Raw genomic sequence first — 16,953 nt, forward strand, 5'->3', positions numbered from 1 at the left:
TAGTTGAGATTACTCACAATGTACATTGGATCCTTGCTACTTCAAAAGCTCTCAGTGTTGTCTTCATGAAAAGGTTAGGAGTAGGCGTTTACCTACAAGATGTTTACAACTTCTATTCTTCAAGTTAATGGGTCCGTTGCATTTACCTTTTCTTGGCACTGCGGCCTTTTCATGACCCAGGGTCCTTCTGAGAGTTTTTTTTTATTTTCTCCCCCACTGGTCTGACAAGGGGGAACCCATTGACAAAATGCATCCAAGCAGTTGAGATTGGTGAGCATGAGAACACAAACATATTTATTAGGAGAAGAAAAACACAAATAAAACCACACACTACAAAGTCTCCCCAGTTGCAAAGTTGTTGGTCTGAGTGTTGTAAACCCGAAGCGGTCTAAAGATACCCCCCAGCTCGACGGTCTAACTTTTCAGGGTTAAACCAGATTCAGTCTAACCTTAGAACCGTTCAGACACACAGAGTTGAACTCGATCGGGTTAAGTGAACCATGAGTTAAAATCCGACTTAAGTTCTGTGTCTGAACCACCTCTATAAAAAAAAAAACACAACTCTGGGATACACACGGGAAGACATCAAGTCATCAATAAAATATTGTAACTTATCATTCTCATCTCTTCATCACAACTCAGAATCTCAAAAGTCTTCCCAAGCCCCCCCCCCCCCCCGGGCCGGGTCTTGGTGATGCCTAGATCCCTATTCCTTTACACATCACTGTTCACTGGAGCATACTTCAATATTATACACATAATGAATGTTTATGAGTGCAATGGTGCGAATATGTTCATGAGTTGAAAGATGGAATGTTCTATTCAACGAGGCGGAGCCGAGTTGAATGGAACATTCCAGCTTTCAACGAATGAACATTTTCGCACCATTGCACGAATGAAAAACATTCATTATTTGTTTTATATAACATCCAAGTAGATCTTTGTCATTTTGATTGAAAGATACAACTTTCAAAACAAACAAAGCGTAGGCCTACAATTTTTAATTGTAGAAACCGAATGCTAGTAATGTTACTAATATGCCGTGCAGTAACTGCTGCGTTACCAAAGACACGCGCACGCAGTGATGTTTTTACTCAGCTTTTTCGTTCCATCCGAAAAGTACCATTGCACGCTGGCAGCGTGCAATGGTACTTTTCGGATGGAACGAAAAAGCACGGTGAGTGACTCAGCGTGTATTGGTACTTTTATTTGCTATCACGTGACGGACAATCCTCCAATCAAATGGCAGGGATCTGCTTGGGTGTTATATAATACTTGCTAATGTGCTGTAGTTTTTGAGAAATGAGAGAAAAAACAAGTCACAAAAACAATTTTCGCCTCACTCTCAGTGAGACAAAAATTATTTTGCATGTAAAAACATATTAACCAGTTATTGTATGCTAATGTACCAAAAACTGGTTAATACATTTTTACATGCTAAAACTGAGACTAAAATAATTTGTGTGACATTTTAAAACTCATTTCTCAAAAACTACAGCACCTCAGCAAGTAATATTTTAAGGGAAGCTTTCTACTATCAATATCTTCAAACTGTTTAAGTTTAATGTAAATCTGTGGACGTTGAGTAAAAAGTATCCAGACTCTGTAAGGTCTATACTATACCTAATTATGGTTAAGTGCCTTGCTCAAGGGCACTTGAAGTGTAATGACTGGGAATCGAACCCACACTCTGGTGCATGCTGACGACACCAGAGCTTGGGTGCGGTGAACTAGATGGCTCGGTTTAACTTGATTTAATCTCAGTGTGGGCACCCGATAAGAAGAGGAATTCCATCAACAAATATCGTTTACCGGACAAACTGTCTGAGAATCTCAACTATGACTCCATACCGTACGGTACAGGTACAACAACCCATAACCAATCTAGAAATTATTCATCCATGGATGGCAAACAGCTTGTTTGAATCTCTTCCATGGTTGTACACGATGACTTCTCAGTTCTACATTGTACAATCCAGACAGTTTATCCAACATCTATTGCAACAACTTATTCTCGCATTTTGTTTAAATACTTAAATGACAATTGCAATTACAAAACGTGTCCAGTGCCTTTACTTTTAAAACTTGAGGTTAATTAGCCTTTTTCTGCTTATCAAGTGCTATCATCTATTTGTAATGTAGATTTGGGTAGTCTCAATTAGAGGTGGTTTCGGGGGATATGGCATTTTCACCATCAAGGTAGCTATTTCTTATCCACTGTGACTCTCCACTTTTTACCAAGCTATTTAAACATTTTTCTTTATGATAAGAGGGCAATCTTTAAGTGTCCAGCCGTCGATTTCACCAAACTCTTCCGACTTAGGATTAATCTTAGGACTTAGGACGAGTTAAGTTACGTATCCATAGACGTTAGGACACATTGAACCGATCCTAAGTCAGGACGAGTTAACATCCTAACTGGAGATAAGATTAATCCTAGCGTTTCGAGAAATCGGCTGCAGACCCTGCCTTGTGTAATTTGGATAATTCAAAATGGATGCCCGTACTTTGCCCCCCTTTTAGCTTAACCCCAAAAAGTAAATTGCAAGAGATGCCAAGTTTGGATACACTCTCGACTAAGAATTCACCAGCTGATTTTAGGCAACAGAGTGTGGGTTCGAATCCCCCAGTCGTGACACTTGTGTCCTTAAGCAAGACACTTAACCATTGCTTCGTCCTTCGGATGGGACGTAAAGCCGTTGGTCCCATGTTGTTTAAACGCATACATGCACATGTTAAAGAACCCTGGGGTGGATTTCACAAAGGTAGTCCTAACTTAGGACTAGTCCTAGGCAATGCTAAGAGACAGGACTGGTCCTAAGTTAGGACCAGTAACTCATCCTAACTTAGGACTGGTCCTATCTCTTAGCATTGCCTAGGACTAGTCCTAAGTTAGGACTACCTTTGTGAAATCCACCCCAGTGCACTTATCAGAAAGAAAAGGGGGTTCACCCTGGTGTTCCTGGCTGTGGCAGAATAGCACCTTGTGGTATAGCACCTTGTCAACCCTTATAAGGTGCTACATAATTGGATCTCAGAATTCATAACTTCAATAACCTATCGTTCTGTATATACTCAACACCTTGAGTACCTTGTGAGTATATACATGCGCTATATAAGACTTCCATATTATTATTACAACCTTTAAGATAATTGGTTATGAATAAAAACCAGGCATGCAACTGCCCGTTGAAAAAAAAGAGGAAAATGTTCAAAGGCACAACGCAAGTGCGGAGCGAGGCAGCCGAAACGCAACGGGACATGATACCAACAATGGTACCCTAGAAAATGTTGAGGTTTATTATGCTCTTAGGTGCATTGTTAGCATGTACTCTAAGGCTTATTTTACATGATTGTAGTTGTACACTGTTGTTGCCAGGCATATTAGGCTTATAAAAAAAAAATTCAAACATGGAATGCCGCGGAAAAGCGGAAGAGTTGCATGCCTGAAAAACACAGTTGGTTTATTACTGCGCTCAACTGTATGATTGGAGTCATTTCAGATTACGAATTGCACTTTTAAAGCAACTTCCACACATGTCTGGTGGGTTTTAACAACAGAACCACAAGCTCTCACTTCGTTGTCAAAAGCTTTACAATATTATCTTCGCTCGCTTCCATACTTTTTCTTTGAATCCAGATGAAGTACATCATGCATTCAAAATGAAAGTTCAATCAATCCAAACCCGGACAGGCAAATAATGGTCTGAGCCCTTTTTTTGGTAAGTACGATCATCTTAATTCATTTATATTGTGACAGGCAGGGGACATGACCAAGATGGCGTTCAACAAGATCATAGTCCATATAAAGTGCTATTCATATCACAGCTATTTAACTGGGGTCCCTTGCTTAATTTAAGCATGGTTGTAAAATATAGCAATGTTTGACAAGAATTTGCAAGAGAACTTGGACGTAGAATTTGTTTTTGTTCTTTCACACAGGTACATTGTGTAAACTTTTAAAACCACGCTACAATTTAGCAAGAGACCCTTGCTAAATTCAAATTGCTCTCGTGTGAAAGGGGCTTTATAGTAAAAACTACTCCTGCCTATAAACAAACCCAGCCAATGCTACATAACCCCCATGAAAAGCGTGTCACCAACAGCACAATTACTAAAAGCTCTTTTACCTCTTAACGTGTCAAAAGGTCCTATGGCCTTGCACACACGCCATGCAATGTGCATTCGTTTTCTTTTTTTCAATGCATTTTTCCAGGGACTGTTAAGGGGCCTTGTCGAAATTCCCCAGCCGTTCCTCTGCAGAAAGTATGCAGCCATTCCGGCAAGTCTGTGTTGCCAAGGAGTGCAGACAGTCTGCAGACAGAACGGTCATGTGCGGCCAAGCGCAGCACAGTTAATAAGGTGCACTGGGTTGGCACTATTGTTGGAGTGTCAATAGGCTAATGAATAAACATGAGGCACTGAATATCTGTGACCAGTCTGCAGACCGTCCGGATAACTATTCAACAAAAAGTAATCTTCAGTTGCTCTGAATCTGTTGATCTTTCCTTTAGAACCTTTGTGCAATGGTGCAGTTGATACATTTCCTTTTAAAACACGGTAAAGGATCAAGGGATGTCAATCAACTTTTCAGAAATGCCGGCAATTACACAGAGATGGATGTACTACTACTCCTACTAGGACAATGATTAAGTTTCCCCTTCCACCTAGGGTTCTAGCCAGGCATTAAATAGCGTGTCGGGTCGACAAGTTATAACCAAATTCCGACACACTTTTGATCATGCATGTTTTTTCTTTGCTTTTAAAAACTTTAAAAAAAAACTTCTGTTGTGTTTTTCTGTAATCTATTTTTTTTTGTTTTTTCAATCCAAAACGTTGTCGTGACGCGCTAGCTTACCATCTCGCTCTCATAACATGCAGCGTCGAAAAAGCATTCAAGAAATTACGGGATCGTTATCATCATCAGCAGGCAGCATGAACTTCACGCACGCGTGGTATGATAGCGGCGAATTCACACGTGTTTTCGTTCATATTATTTAGGTACCAATCTCATCTCTACTATCACATAAACCGTCGCACTCAAGATTTGCCTATAATGACGTCAGTGTAGGCAACCTTAACGCATGCATTTATACAGGTGCTTTCCCGCAGATTTTATAAGGCTTCATGACTTTCACGTGTGTGGGGGCATGCAGCGGCACACATTTACTGATGTGCTACTTTTTCACCCCGGAAATCAGTGTTTGCATCTCTTTTGTATTTTAATAAACTGCAGTTTATAAAATGATGCGTTTACCTCGAAAGTTGGAGAATAGTTTCATCTCTAAAATAGCATACATGTAGCTAGCTAAGCAAATATCAACGTCGTTCGTCTAGGTCCAATAACTGGTTCATGTTGTTTCTTTTTAAATATCAAGTCGGTTTCAAAAAAAATGTTGTTCTCTCCTTTATTAAAACCACCAGAATTTGTTTTTTCATACACACGTTTTGCCCAGTGGAAATAGTTAATGGCACTGTCTTTCGTTTATATATATATATTTTGTTTAGTTTTTTTTCTCTTCAAATATCATTTACAACTTGTGTCCTAATTTATAAGTTGTAATGTTATTGTTATTAATTCAGCCATATTTACAAACATAAAAACACAAATGGTAACAGCGTTATGCAAACATACAATACAATTACTAAGAAGCAGGTAAATTACCATGATTAGACAGTTTAAATTAAGTAAAAAAATAATTATTTTGGTAAATAACCCTTGATATTTTGATCGGTTGCACACAGTATGAATTATGATTTTACATTAATTAATTAATGTGTTTAAAATAAATACAAACTTAGAAAATATCAACTTCAGACACCAGGCAGTCCTGTTCACCAACTACACGGATTAAAACTGACCTGGAGATTCCTTTCACACTAAAAAAAATTTTTTAACCCAGAGACTGAAAATTTAATCCAGTTCCACACTAACACGGAGCAGCGCAAGATGTGTTCACACTACACATTTTTATAACTCGGAGATGTTTTTTCAGAGATCGTGATGAAAAATAGATCATCAAAAAATCGTAAGTGCCGAGAGAGCAGCGGGAGCGGGGCCGTTTATGTTGACTTTGATGATGGAGTTGCACGTATACAAATTGATCTCCTCATTTGCCGTCGCCGCCGAAATTCTTTAAGTTTTACGATTAAGTTGACATCATCTATATTCCTTATGACAGTTAAATCTACTCTCATAACACAGAAAGAGAATAACGAAGAAAGGATCGGCCACTTCTAGTTCCCATTTTTTGACATAATCAAAACGCCGATCGAAAAAGTTTCCCACAACAGTCGACCACGTGAGTTAATCATACAGGATAACGCACGTGTTGTCGGAAGTAAGACAACTCGACAATTCGGACAACTCGTCAGTTTAGACGACTCGACTTTGAGATAATGCGATGGATGGCCAGAGATAAGTCGACGGTTGAACGGTCGACCTCCGTTTCGGTAAAAAAAAACTAATAAATTATGGCTTGACCTGTGGATATCCCTATTAGACGATTTACTGATACTTTATATAACTGAATACACATTTATTAATTCTGCCCAAAAGATTGTTGCTGACGGTTTAAAAAACCGTCCGTCGAGTTGTCCGAACGGTCGAGTTATGCAACGGGCGGGGAGGGCAGCCCAGTCGCATTCTCATGGGTAATAATGGCAAGCGGGAAGCGGCAACGATGCCGTCAACGACGGCGCAACTTGACATTTTCTGTCTTTTTTTAATGACAGAATTAAGTAAACCCTGGCTTGGATGAACAGCAAGTTAAGGATATGTTACTGTGATTTAGTTTTGATGTTTTTTGAGTATTTTTGTGGGGAGTTTTGCGCCACCTATAAATAGTCAAAATACTATGATGAAGACATTAATGTTTTTGTTGTGAAAGTCTATCCAGCCACTGTCATAAAAACTCACAAACCAGGCGAGCGTTCACAAATTTATTAGGAATTAAGTCCGGGGAATTTGGTGATTCGTTTTTTTAACACCAAGATTTTCTTGGGCAGGGTTAAGTTTTACCGGGATTAAGCCTGTTTTGGGTTCGGTCCCCCCAAACGATCTATCAAGACCATCTAAAAGTAAACCCAGAATTCAACCACAAGCCAGCCACTCCATGTCCAAAGTCGGCGGCGCCACAATTCCCTTAGATGTGCCGCAATTGTAAATACTTGGGTTCTTATCATACAAAATTGTTACACTTTGTTGTAACTTGATACAAAGTATAACAACGTTTCAACATTTTTGCTTTGTACGCCGCTCTGCCACATTATTGACCAGAATCATTGACTGAGACTCCTCATTACCGTGTTTTTATTTATTTCTTGTTTTAACAACTTAACTGTAAAATGAACAAAATTCACTATTGAAATAACCATACTATCCTGAGTGTCATAAAAAAAACGACAGGAAAAAACATCTGCCCCTCCAAAAAATAACATTCATAATATTACTTGTATGCAGCATTGTCCGTTGTTACACTTATTCACGTAAATGCGGAAACGAATAACCGAAATTAACCCTTTTCCATAGTGATTTTGTTAAATGTGCAAGCTCAGCAGACAAATATCATTAGTAAAATAAAAAGACAAAGAACGAAAAAAATTAAACAAACCCCAAAAATATAGTATTTTTGGCGGATGGGAGCAACTAAAAATAATAAATTAATAATGCTTGCTGTTTCAAGATCAGAAGGCAGAATCTAAAATGCAACATTGTTTAACTTATAAAGAAGCGAAACAAAAAATGTTTCGGGTCGGCAGCTTTTTAATCCCGTAAGCCAATTTAAAATTGACAGTACAGGTAGCCCAAAGTCATGTTCCCACGAAAAAACTAACACAATAATAACACCATTATCAACGACAGTTCATAAACAACAACAAAAACAACAGCAACAGCATAAACACATGGTTTTAACAAGGCTCAACAAAATGTTCTGACACTTTTGCATGTCGGCCACATGGTTGCAGGGTAGGCCTGCATAGCAAGTATGTTTATCAACACGAAAGTTCAACCAAGACCATTGTTTACGTCAGAGGGCCCCTCATTAAAATACACCGTTCCGACTGCAGACTCTGTGCGGCCAGCCACAGAGGCACAGTTGCATAACAAAGGACTCATGTTGATTCATATGGTAATGAAGCTCTCCAGCAAAACTCCAGGACGTTACTAGGGGGCTCTTTTGTTAGGAGGGGATTAAAAAGTCTGCAATATCCTGCAGACTAACTGCAGAAAGAACGCCTGGGGAATTTCGACAAGGCCCCTAACTAACAAGACTGATTGAACAAGGTTGGCATTCCATTACTAACTTTCAATTCTTACAGTGCATTCGTCAATCGTCAAAAAAAAGAGCAATCTAGGATTTAAAAGGGACGTAACCAATAAAAGGATCTAGGTTTTGTTGCTCAGGATTCTCTGATGAACAATCATTGAGGGACTTTCTCCGTTTTTGTGGGCAAGTGGATTTAAAATTCTCAGAAGACACCCCTACCCCCCACCCCAAAAAAAAACACAATTGGAACTGATCAATTGTTTATAACTGAAGTTATTTACAAGAAAATAGAACGGGCTGTTGCAAGCAACTTACCAACCAAAGGGCCGATGGTATAAATGCCCCCCCCCCCAAAAAGGTAAAATGACATTTCGACCCATTTAGCCATCGAGAAATTAGTCAAAACGTCAGGCCATTAGTACTTTTGTTTTCAATTATTTACTGCGGTAATGCTTCTTACATAATTAAAAAACTTTGAGACAAAAAGTGATATCTTTTCCAAAATGTTTCTTAAAATGCATTATGCTATCCAAAGCTGCCTGTACTTCATAAGTTTTTATTGCCATTAATTTTGAGAGTCATTTACCAAACAAAAATACGAACACTTTTAAAAGATGTCTGTACAACAAAGATTTTACAACAATTTTTTTGCTGAACCCATTCACTCTCCATTTTAGTGCACTAAATAATGAATAATGGCAGACTTGTGTGGCTCAGACAACAGCTGAAGTCATAGTGGAGGTCATGCAGGGGTCATGTCAAAGGTCAGTCATACCTGGGGAGAACAAACAGCTTGCATGATACAAACTGTTTTTATTGTGTTGATCAGACACCAATAAAATGTTATTATATTCATACTATTCTTCAGGATGTTAATAAGCTTGGGCGATATCGATTTATTTTATTCACGATATATCGCCGACAATATATCGAGATATTCGATATAATCGCGATTAATTAAATTTGACATCATCAGTCTTAAAACTTTAAGTAAAAGTTGTAGAAGAGACAGTCATAGCATAAGAGAGGTGTTCTAATGACCTATTCTTCTGGTTTTACTTCAAACCCATGGGGTGCAAGATGTCTAAGCTAGCAAATACATCGCGATATTTAATCGATATCGCGATATATTGCGATATATCGATATTTCGATTAAAACCAAATCCATCCGTTATCGAAATCGTTTCCAAATAAATATCGCGATATTCGATAATATCGTGATATCGCCCAAGCTTAGATGTTAACATAAATCAGAATTCAATTTAAAGGCACTGGAAACCTTTGGTAATTGCCAAAGACCAGTCTTCTCACTTGGTGTACCTCAACAAGTTGCATAAAATAACAACCCTGTGAAAATTTGGGCTTAATTGGTCATCGAACTTGCAAGAGAATAATGAAAGAAAAAACAACCTTGTTGCACAGTTTGTATGCTTTCAGATGCCAATAAAAGGCTTCAGGCATGAAGCCTTTAATAATTGAGTGTATTTCTTCAGAGGGAGCTGTTTTTCAAAATGTTTTATACTAACAACTTCCATCTTTTCCATGCTCAAAATTGTATCATTTATAAGACAAAACAACAATGCGTACTGATTTTTTTACTATTGAATACCGAGCCAATTCCAGGGCCGATTCTTCACAGAGGCAACGAAGGCGATTGCCTCCATTCCCTCCATCATTGGCTTGAAATGCTCTCCAGTAGAAATTTACAATTTCCTCAAAGGGTGCCCTTTACCAAGGACAAAATGCCTTAGTGCCCTTGCCCTTTCAAAAACGAAGCATACATGCTTGCAGTTTACATAATGATTACCTGTGAGGGTCCCTCCAATTACATTACATTTGCAGAATTTCATACGCAAGAATCACTCCTATCCCGCTAGTAGTGATCAGTGTTCTGCCGTCGATTTCACTAAACTCTTCCTGACTTAGGATTAATCATTTATAAGACTTTTAAGCCCGGTTCATACTTAAAAGCCCGGTTCATACTTCCTGCCATATGAGAAGCGAATGGACATCACAAGTTCGCAACAAACAATTCGCAGCAGTTCAACTCTGCTCAACTCACTTGTGAATATCACTGCGCAAGGAGAGTTGTAACGTCAAATTTACATCAACCTCGCATCAAATTTGCATTCGCAGGAAGAACGAACCAGGCTTTAGGACGAGTTAAGTTCCATTACCATTGATGCTTAGATGCATTAAACCCATCCTATGTTAGGACGAGTTAAGCGTCCTAACTGGAGGTAGGATCAGCGGCTGGGCTCTTAGGGGACTTGAACCCACGATCTACAGATCAGAAACACAAGAGCTTGAGTCTGATGCACTGGACCGCTCGGGTCATGACACGCCAATCCATTACAAGGTTTCTGTATCTACGTCTTATCTCAAACAGCTTGTCTGTAATATAATCTTTCAATCATTGTCAAACAAAAGTTAATTACTGCTTGGGGCAAGTTCTTAGAAGCCAATGTACAAGACCTTGGGGGATTCAAATGGGAAAAAGATACATGTAAACCCAAGGCAGATGTTTAATCTGAAATCAATGCAAAGAAAGACACCCACAATGATTCAATGAAGCCAAATATTCATCCTTGGCAAGTGAATACAAGTTAGTACGAAAATCATGCATGCGGAGCTGTATTTTGTTTTTTCACAAACAAACAATATTTTATCATAAAAAGAATTTAAAATGTTGAAAAATATAGCTAAACATTAAGTTTTTCACAAATTCTTACTAAAAATTCATTCAAATTGTACTATCTAAAATATGATCTATATCATAAAATCCACTTTTATATAAAAAAGCATCAAAAAGCGGTAACATTTCTGATCAGTTTTAAAGGGTCTATGTACTTTTTCCTAACAAAAAACACAATGTCCAAAGATTTACATTAAACTTACACAGTTAGAAGATTATGATAGTAGAAAGCTTCCCTTGAAATTTTACTAACTGAGGTGCTGTAGTTTTTACGAAATGAGTAAAACAAATAAGTTTCGTCTCAGTTTTAGCATGTAAAAACGGTTTTGGTATAATATCATAACTGGTTAATGGGATTTTACATGCTAAAATAATTTTCGTCTCATGAGACGAAAATTAATTTGTGACTTGTTTTACTCATTTCTCAAAAACTACACAACCTCAGCTAGTAATATTTGAAGGGAAGCTTTCCACTATCATTATCTTCAAACCCTGTAAGTTCAATATAAATCTGTGGACATTTTGAAAAAGTACCCGAATCCTTTAAGATGCGCTCCTGATCTGATCTATCCATACTACTAGCCAAAGTTCAGGCCTGGTACATCACGGCTGGGCAACAGGCTAGGTGATTGCCTTGATGCCCCACTGGTCATTGCCCCTTGAAGGTAACAGTATAACATTCCACCCCTTCACAATAGATAAAGCTTGCACTCCCTAACAAGTTAAGGAAGTATTTGACCTACAAGTTTCAGGCCTGGTCTCACTGACAGCAATGTAGATGATCGCCTCCATGCCCCCTGGTCAATGGTCATTGCCCTGGTGCCCTTGAAATGCTCTGACAGCAGAAATTTACAATATCCTTACAGGGTGCCCTCAGGCTTTACCAAGTAGTAAAGGCTGCGGTGCCCTTGCCCTTTCAAGAACGAAGCATACACTGTACAGGCCTGCAAGTTCACAAACAGACTCATTGCATAGCCCGCCATCGATGAAGTCAAACAATTAAAACGTGCATTAGGGCGCAAATTTTACACTGGATCAAAGGCCCGAGGACATTGATTTAAGCGTTGGGCCAGTAATCGCACAAAATTAACCAATCCGGTGGTCCTGTATTACTAACACCTCACCATGTAATTATGCTTTACACACAAAAAATATGTTCAAATGTTAAAAATATTGAATAATTAATTGAGTCAGGTAATATCTGGGTTTTCCTGTTATTTTCTCCCGACTCTGATGACCGATTGAGTCTAAATTTTCACAGGTTTGTTATTTCATATATAGAAGTTGTGATACACGAAGTGTGGGCCTTGGACAATACTGTTTACCGAAAGTGTCCAATGGCTTTAAGCCTGTTTCATTATCCAATAAGTATTATTAAAGTCATTCTACTATGATGAACAAATAGTGACTTGTTTTTTGTATTATTCTTCTGAAAATGCACATTAAAAAATAACATATTTAAATAAATATTAGCCATCTTTTTATTTTTTTATATTCCCTTTATCAATTTTGTGTGTTACAGTTTCGGACAATGTTTATTGTAATCTCGTAAGGATGATGCCAAGTTTGTACGTGTGTTCATGGAGGAAGAACTTCCTCCAAGGTGTGTTCTTGCCTGAATTACTTTTCGTTTCTCTATCGGTTACGTATGTACAGTGGCCTGTTGTTTTTTGGGTCATTACTACATTTTGGTCTCTTGCTTTAAAAAATTAACAGCCTATGAATTGCAGGATTCTCACCAGAATCTTTCAAAACTGTTGGACATTCTGGAAACTCAATATTGTGAAGTTGTGACTAAAGACACTGAATTGAAACTAGGTATTTGTTGTTAAATCTGGCTATTAAAATATTTCAGCACCTACATGTAAGTACACCTGTTAATTAAAGGGTCTGTATGCATTGGGAAAAAAATCATTTGTGGACACTATCAGTGATTACTCAAAATAATTATTAGCATAAAACCGTTCTTGGTGAAAAGTAATGGGGAGAGGTTGGTGGTATAAAACATTATGAGAAATGGCTCCCTCTAAAGTGCTATAGTTTTCGAGAAAGAAGTAATTTTCCACGAATTTGATTTAGAGACCTCAGATTTAGAACTTGAGGTCTCGAAATCATTCGTCTAAAGGCACACAACTTCGTGTGACAAGGGTGTTTTTTTCTTTCATTATTATCTCGCAAGTTCGATGACAGATTGAGCTCAAATTTTCACAGGTTTGTTATTTTATGCATTATATGTTGAGATACACCAACTGTGAAGGCTAGTCTTTGACAATTACCAATAGTGTCCACTGGCTTTAAGAAATACAGCAGCTTTGGATAGTATAGACCTGTCTTTTGTTTATCAAGCATCTGAAAGCACACAACTTCGTGTGGCAAGGGAGAGTTTTTCTTTCATACTGTAGTTATCTTGCAACTTCGACGACCAATTGTGCTCAAATTTTCAAAGGTTTATTATGTTATGCATGTATGGTAAGATACATTAAATGAGAAGACCTTCGTCTTTGATTTACCAATAGTGTCCATCAAGTCTTTCCAAAACTTTTAAAAACAGTTTGGTTGCTACAACAAAAAACAGTCGTTTCAAACAAAATTATACATGCTGAAAATAGTGCATCTAGGCTGATTGTTCACTATTTTCTCCTGTCCTGACTCACACAATGGATTAAGCCCACATTTTAACAGGTTTGTCTCTCATCATTATACAATCGTTGATCACACAGAACATGAACACTGTCTGCAACTGCTTTGTTAGCTCTAAACCAATCCTGTACAACACCTTTAAGAACAAAATGTTGTCATTATTATTTAACTTCAGAGTAAATTGTTTTCTGGCAGGAGCAGTAGGCCTAAGTAATCAAGATGATTTTTCTCAATCAACTAGATATTAAATTGATTAAGCCCTCTGGATGCGAGATGACATGACATTCCTGCTAATGAGCGTCATGTAATAAGTGCATCAAATTGACCCTGGGGTGAGGGGGGGGGGGGGAGAGAAAATTCCATCCTCTAGAGAGAAAGAGGGGTTCTTAATGTCTTCTTCCTAGACCAAGGAGTGCTGGAATTCAGGGAATTCAGCGAGGGCCTAGGGATGGAAGATCCAGGCATGGCCAGGCAAGGCCTGTGAGGAGGGGATCACCTCGTCTTGACACTTTGTTTGTTGTTACATACTGAGCAAAGAGAACATCTTGGTAACTGTGGGCAACCAGTCCGAAGCCCGGGTAGTTCGGACGAGACACTTTTTGGAATGTTGAAGGGGGGATTTGATCTGTCTACTTCTGTGCAAAGAAAACCCACACTGATTGTAGTGTCATTTAAACAACATTTATCTTCAATTAGATCAAAACTTGATCTTGAAACTTTGTCTTGTTTTGTTTTTTAAATCATCTTTCACAGTTATCAATGTGGTGCATCGATTCAAGCTTCTCCTTCCGAGTTTCTCTTTCTTGATGTTGTCGTAAAATCTAACATCCTAAAACACTACATCTGGTTTAGGCCTAGTGTACAATGTCGCCCATCCAAATTTGACCTAGAGTTAAGGAAAACATCTGCTATCTAAACATCAAGGTGTTGAGTTACAATGAATGGCTGAAGGTTTTGGGAAAAACTTGGGAAACCTCTCGGACCCAGGTTCAATTCCTGGATCTTGCATATGGAATTGGGTTTTAAGTACGAGTGCATGGGTCTGAAACTGAATTTTCTTCATTGTTTTTTTTCATGTTTTTATTGCGTTAGGACTAAACTGGTGCAATGCAAAAGCTTGCACGCTATGCAAAAGCTTGCGCACCACGCATCCTGGTTAACGACTTCTCACCATGTTTATTTAATCACGTGTTTACACACGGACACTAGACCTCCTCTTGACCTGTTGACCAACCATAATTGGTGAAACTACCCTGGGTATTGATGAGCATGTCATGTCAGCCATCAAGAAAGATTTTGCTGGGGTCGAAACGTCAGGCCATTAACTATTTGTTTAGCATTTTTACCACAGGTCATTTTAGATTGTAAGCAGTTTGCATTTAAGATGTAATATTTTCTTAATTCATCAATTACATGATTAATACTAATTAGGATACCTTCATCTTCAATATTTTCTTAATTAATCATTTATATTAACAAGTATACTTTAAATTTCATGATAAAACTTAAAGATTATGGACACAAAAAGTTGCAATGCAGAATCAAACTTTTCAATTACTCCAAAGTTATGAACTTACCAACAGTAGACAACATTTGTAGATCGTCGAGTTTATACTTCCGTTCACCTGGGGTATCTGGCGGAGGAAGGTCTTTCAACTTCCCAGACGAGCCGGTCCGTTTCAGGGTCTTTCCCTTGGCGATTCTTGAAGACGCCATCGTCAACCATAAAATAAAAATTATGCCCTAAAACTTCACTGAAACAGTTTGACTTCGTTGTCAGAGCAACCGATCTTTCATCTGTTCCAAATGTCCCTGCCAAACGCTCAGGGCAAAACGACGCGAACGATCCTGTTTATCTGGGAACGAAACAAAAACATCCACTCCAGAATCTGCCAGTGGGATGGTGGGAGTTTCGGTGGCAATTTACGGGTGCAGTGAGAGCTGCTTGTGGCGGTACGATGTGTTTCGAGCACGGGACATTTTTGGAGTTTTATGCAGAGCTGTTTTCCCCAACCAACTTCCCGGTTCTATTTCTAAATCCAATCTGCGGAATGTCGCGGCAGAAGTTGACTCTTAATTCTCATATGACGAGGTTGCCTTATTGTGTGACATTATTGAGAAGATCTTTTCGGAAGCCAAATGTATAATATAAGATCGCAAAAGACATCTGCTTCGTCCACCTTTTCTTCGTGCCAGCGGGTATAACAGGGGCATTCAACACGTTAATTCTGTCAGAGCTACTGCATCATCAACGATGCAGCGCAGCAGAGATCGTGGTAGTACAAAGTGGATGATGTGTGCGTGACTAGAAAATAAACTTTACCCAGTCAACTGAGTAAACTTCTGTACAAATTAAATCAAGTTAAAACATACATTTTAATTCATCGCACCTCTTACTATTTTTTGGGTGTTATGATTTTGAACTTTGTACCACCTTTGAGACCGTTTATATTATGTTATCAACAACATACTATTTTATACTTTAATGAAAGACTCAATCTAGTTTAAAAGTTTAGGCTCACGCGCGCTCAAGCTCTGGCGCCCTCTCGTGTATTTTTTAATCTTAACTTTTTTTGAGCTTTTGGAAACTTCTGTTTGCACAAAAAGGTTAATATTAGTCATAAATTGTAATAATTGTCAAAATATTATCATAAAACAATATACATGTAGATAGACTAAGTAAGCCTACCTATCACTAGTTCCGTGCAAATAAATCAACGTCACTCTAAAGAAGCATTCTTAAGAAGATTATTAATTTTTTAGGTGCTAATTAAAGAGGCACTACTCTCTGGATTTTGGAAGACTTATTCTTTCCTGTAACTATATTCCCTGCATAATAATTATTACAGTTTCCAACTTTAAACGCTTTACAACTAGCCTATGTTTTCATTAGATTCGGGGCCAGTCAGAAAAGAAAAAGTTTTCATAGAAAATGGATGGGTCTAAAGTAACTGAAAATCAAAGTTTAGGGTGGGGGTATTAAAAAAAACAAAAAAACATAACGCCCCAAAATCCACCTGGCCAATTAATCATTCCTGTTAACACAAAAAAAAATTTAAATAAAAAGCCAGGAGAAGTCATTGAAAACTTGATGTTGGAGATCTTTTATCTAATAATTATCTGGTTCATCTGAGATTATTTTATTCCTCAGTGTATCGATTATTAAACCATGCAGCAAATTACATGTTGGAGAACTTTTGTCAGCACTTTTGACGGAACAAAGTAAGATGGAATGAACTAAACTGTACGTGTGCATAACTGTTTCAAATTAATTAACTCTTTCATGGTAAAATTTTTAAGTTAAAAGTTTGTCTTTGCATGCTCCACCCCGATATTTATATTATTACT

General features: G+C 38.1%; 1 protein-coding gene across 1 annotated transcript in view; it reads right to left on the reverse strand.

Annotated features, from left to right (window-relative positions):
• Nucleotides 1–15,830, reverse strand: part of LOC117298274 (cAMP-dependent protein kinase catalytic subunit PRKX-like) — a 60,889-nt gene extending 45,059 nt beyond the window's left edge. The window contains exon 1 of the mRNA XM_033781424.1: nt 15,183–15,830. Coding sequence (XP_033637315.1) covers nt 15,183–15,321 — 139 coding nt within the window. The 5' untranslated portion in view covers nt 15,322–15,830. The remainder of the gene's footprint in view (nt 1–15,182) is intronic.
• Nucleotides 15,831–16,953: the final 1,123 nt, after the last annotated feature.

This window comes from Asterias rubens, chromosome 13, assembly GCF_902459465.1.
Source record: "Asterias rubens chromosome 13, eAstRub1.3, whole genome shotgun sequence".
NCBI lineage: Eukaryota > Metazoa > Echinodermata > Asteroidea > Forcipulatida > Asteriidae > Asterias > Asterias rubens.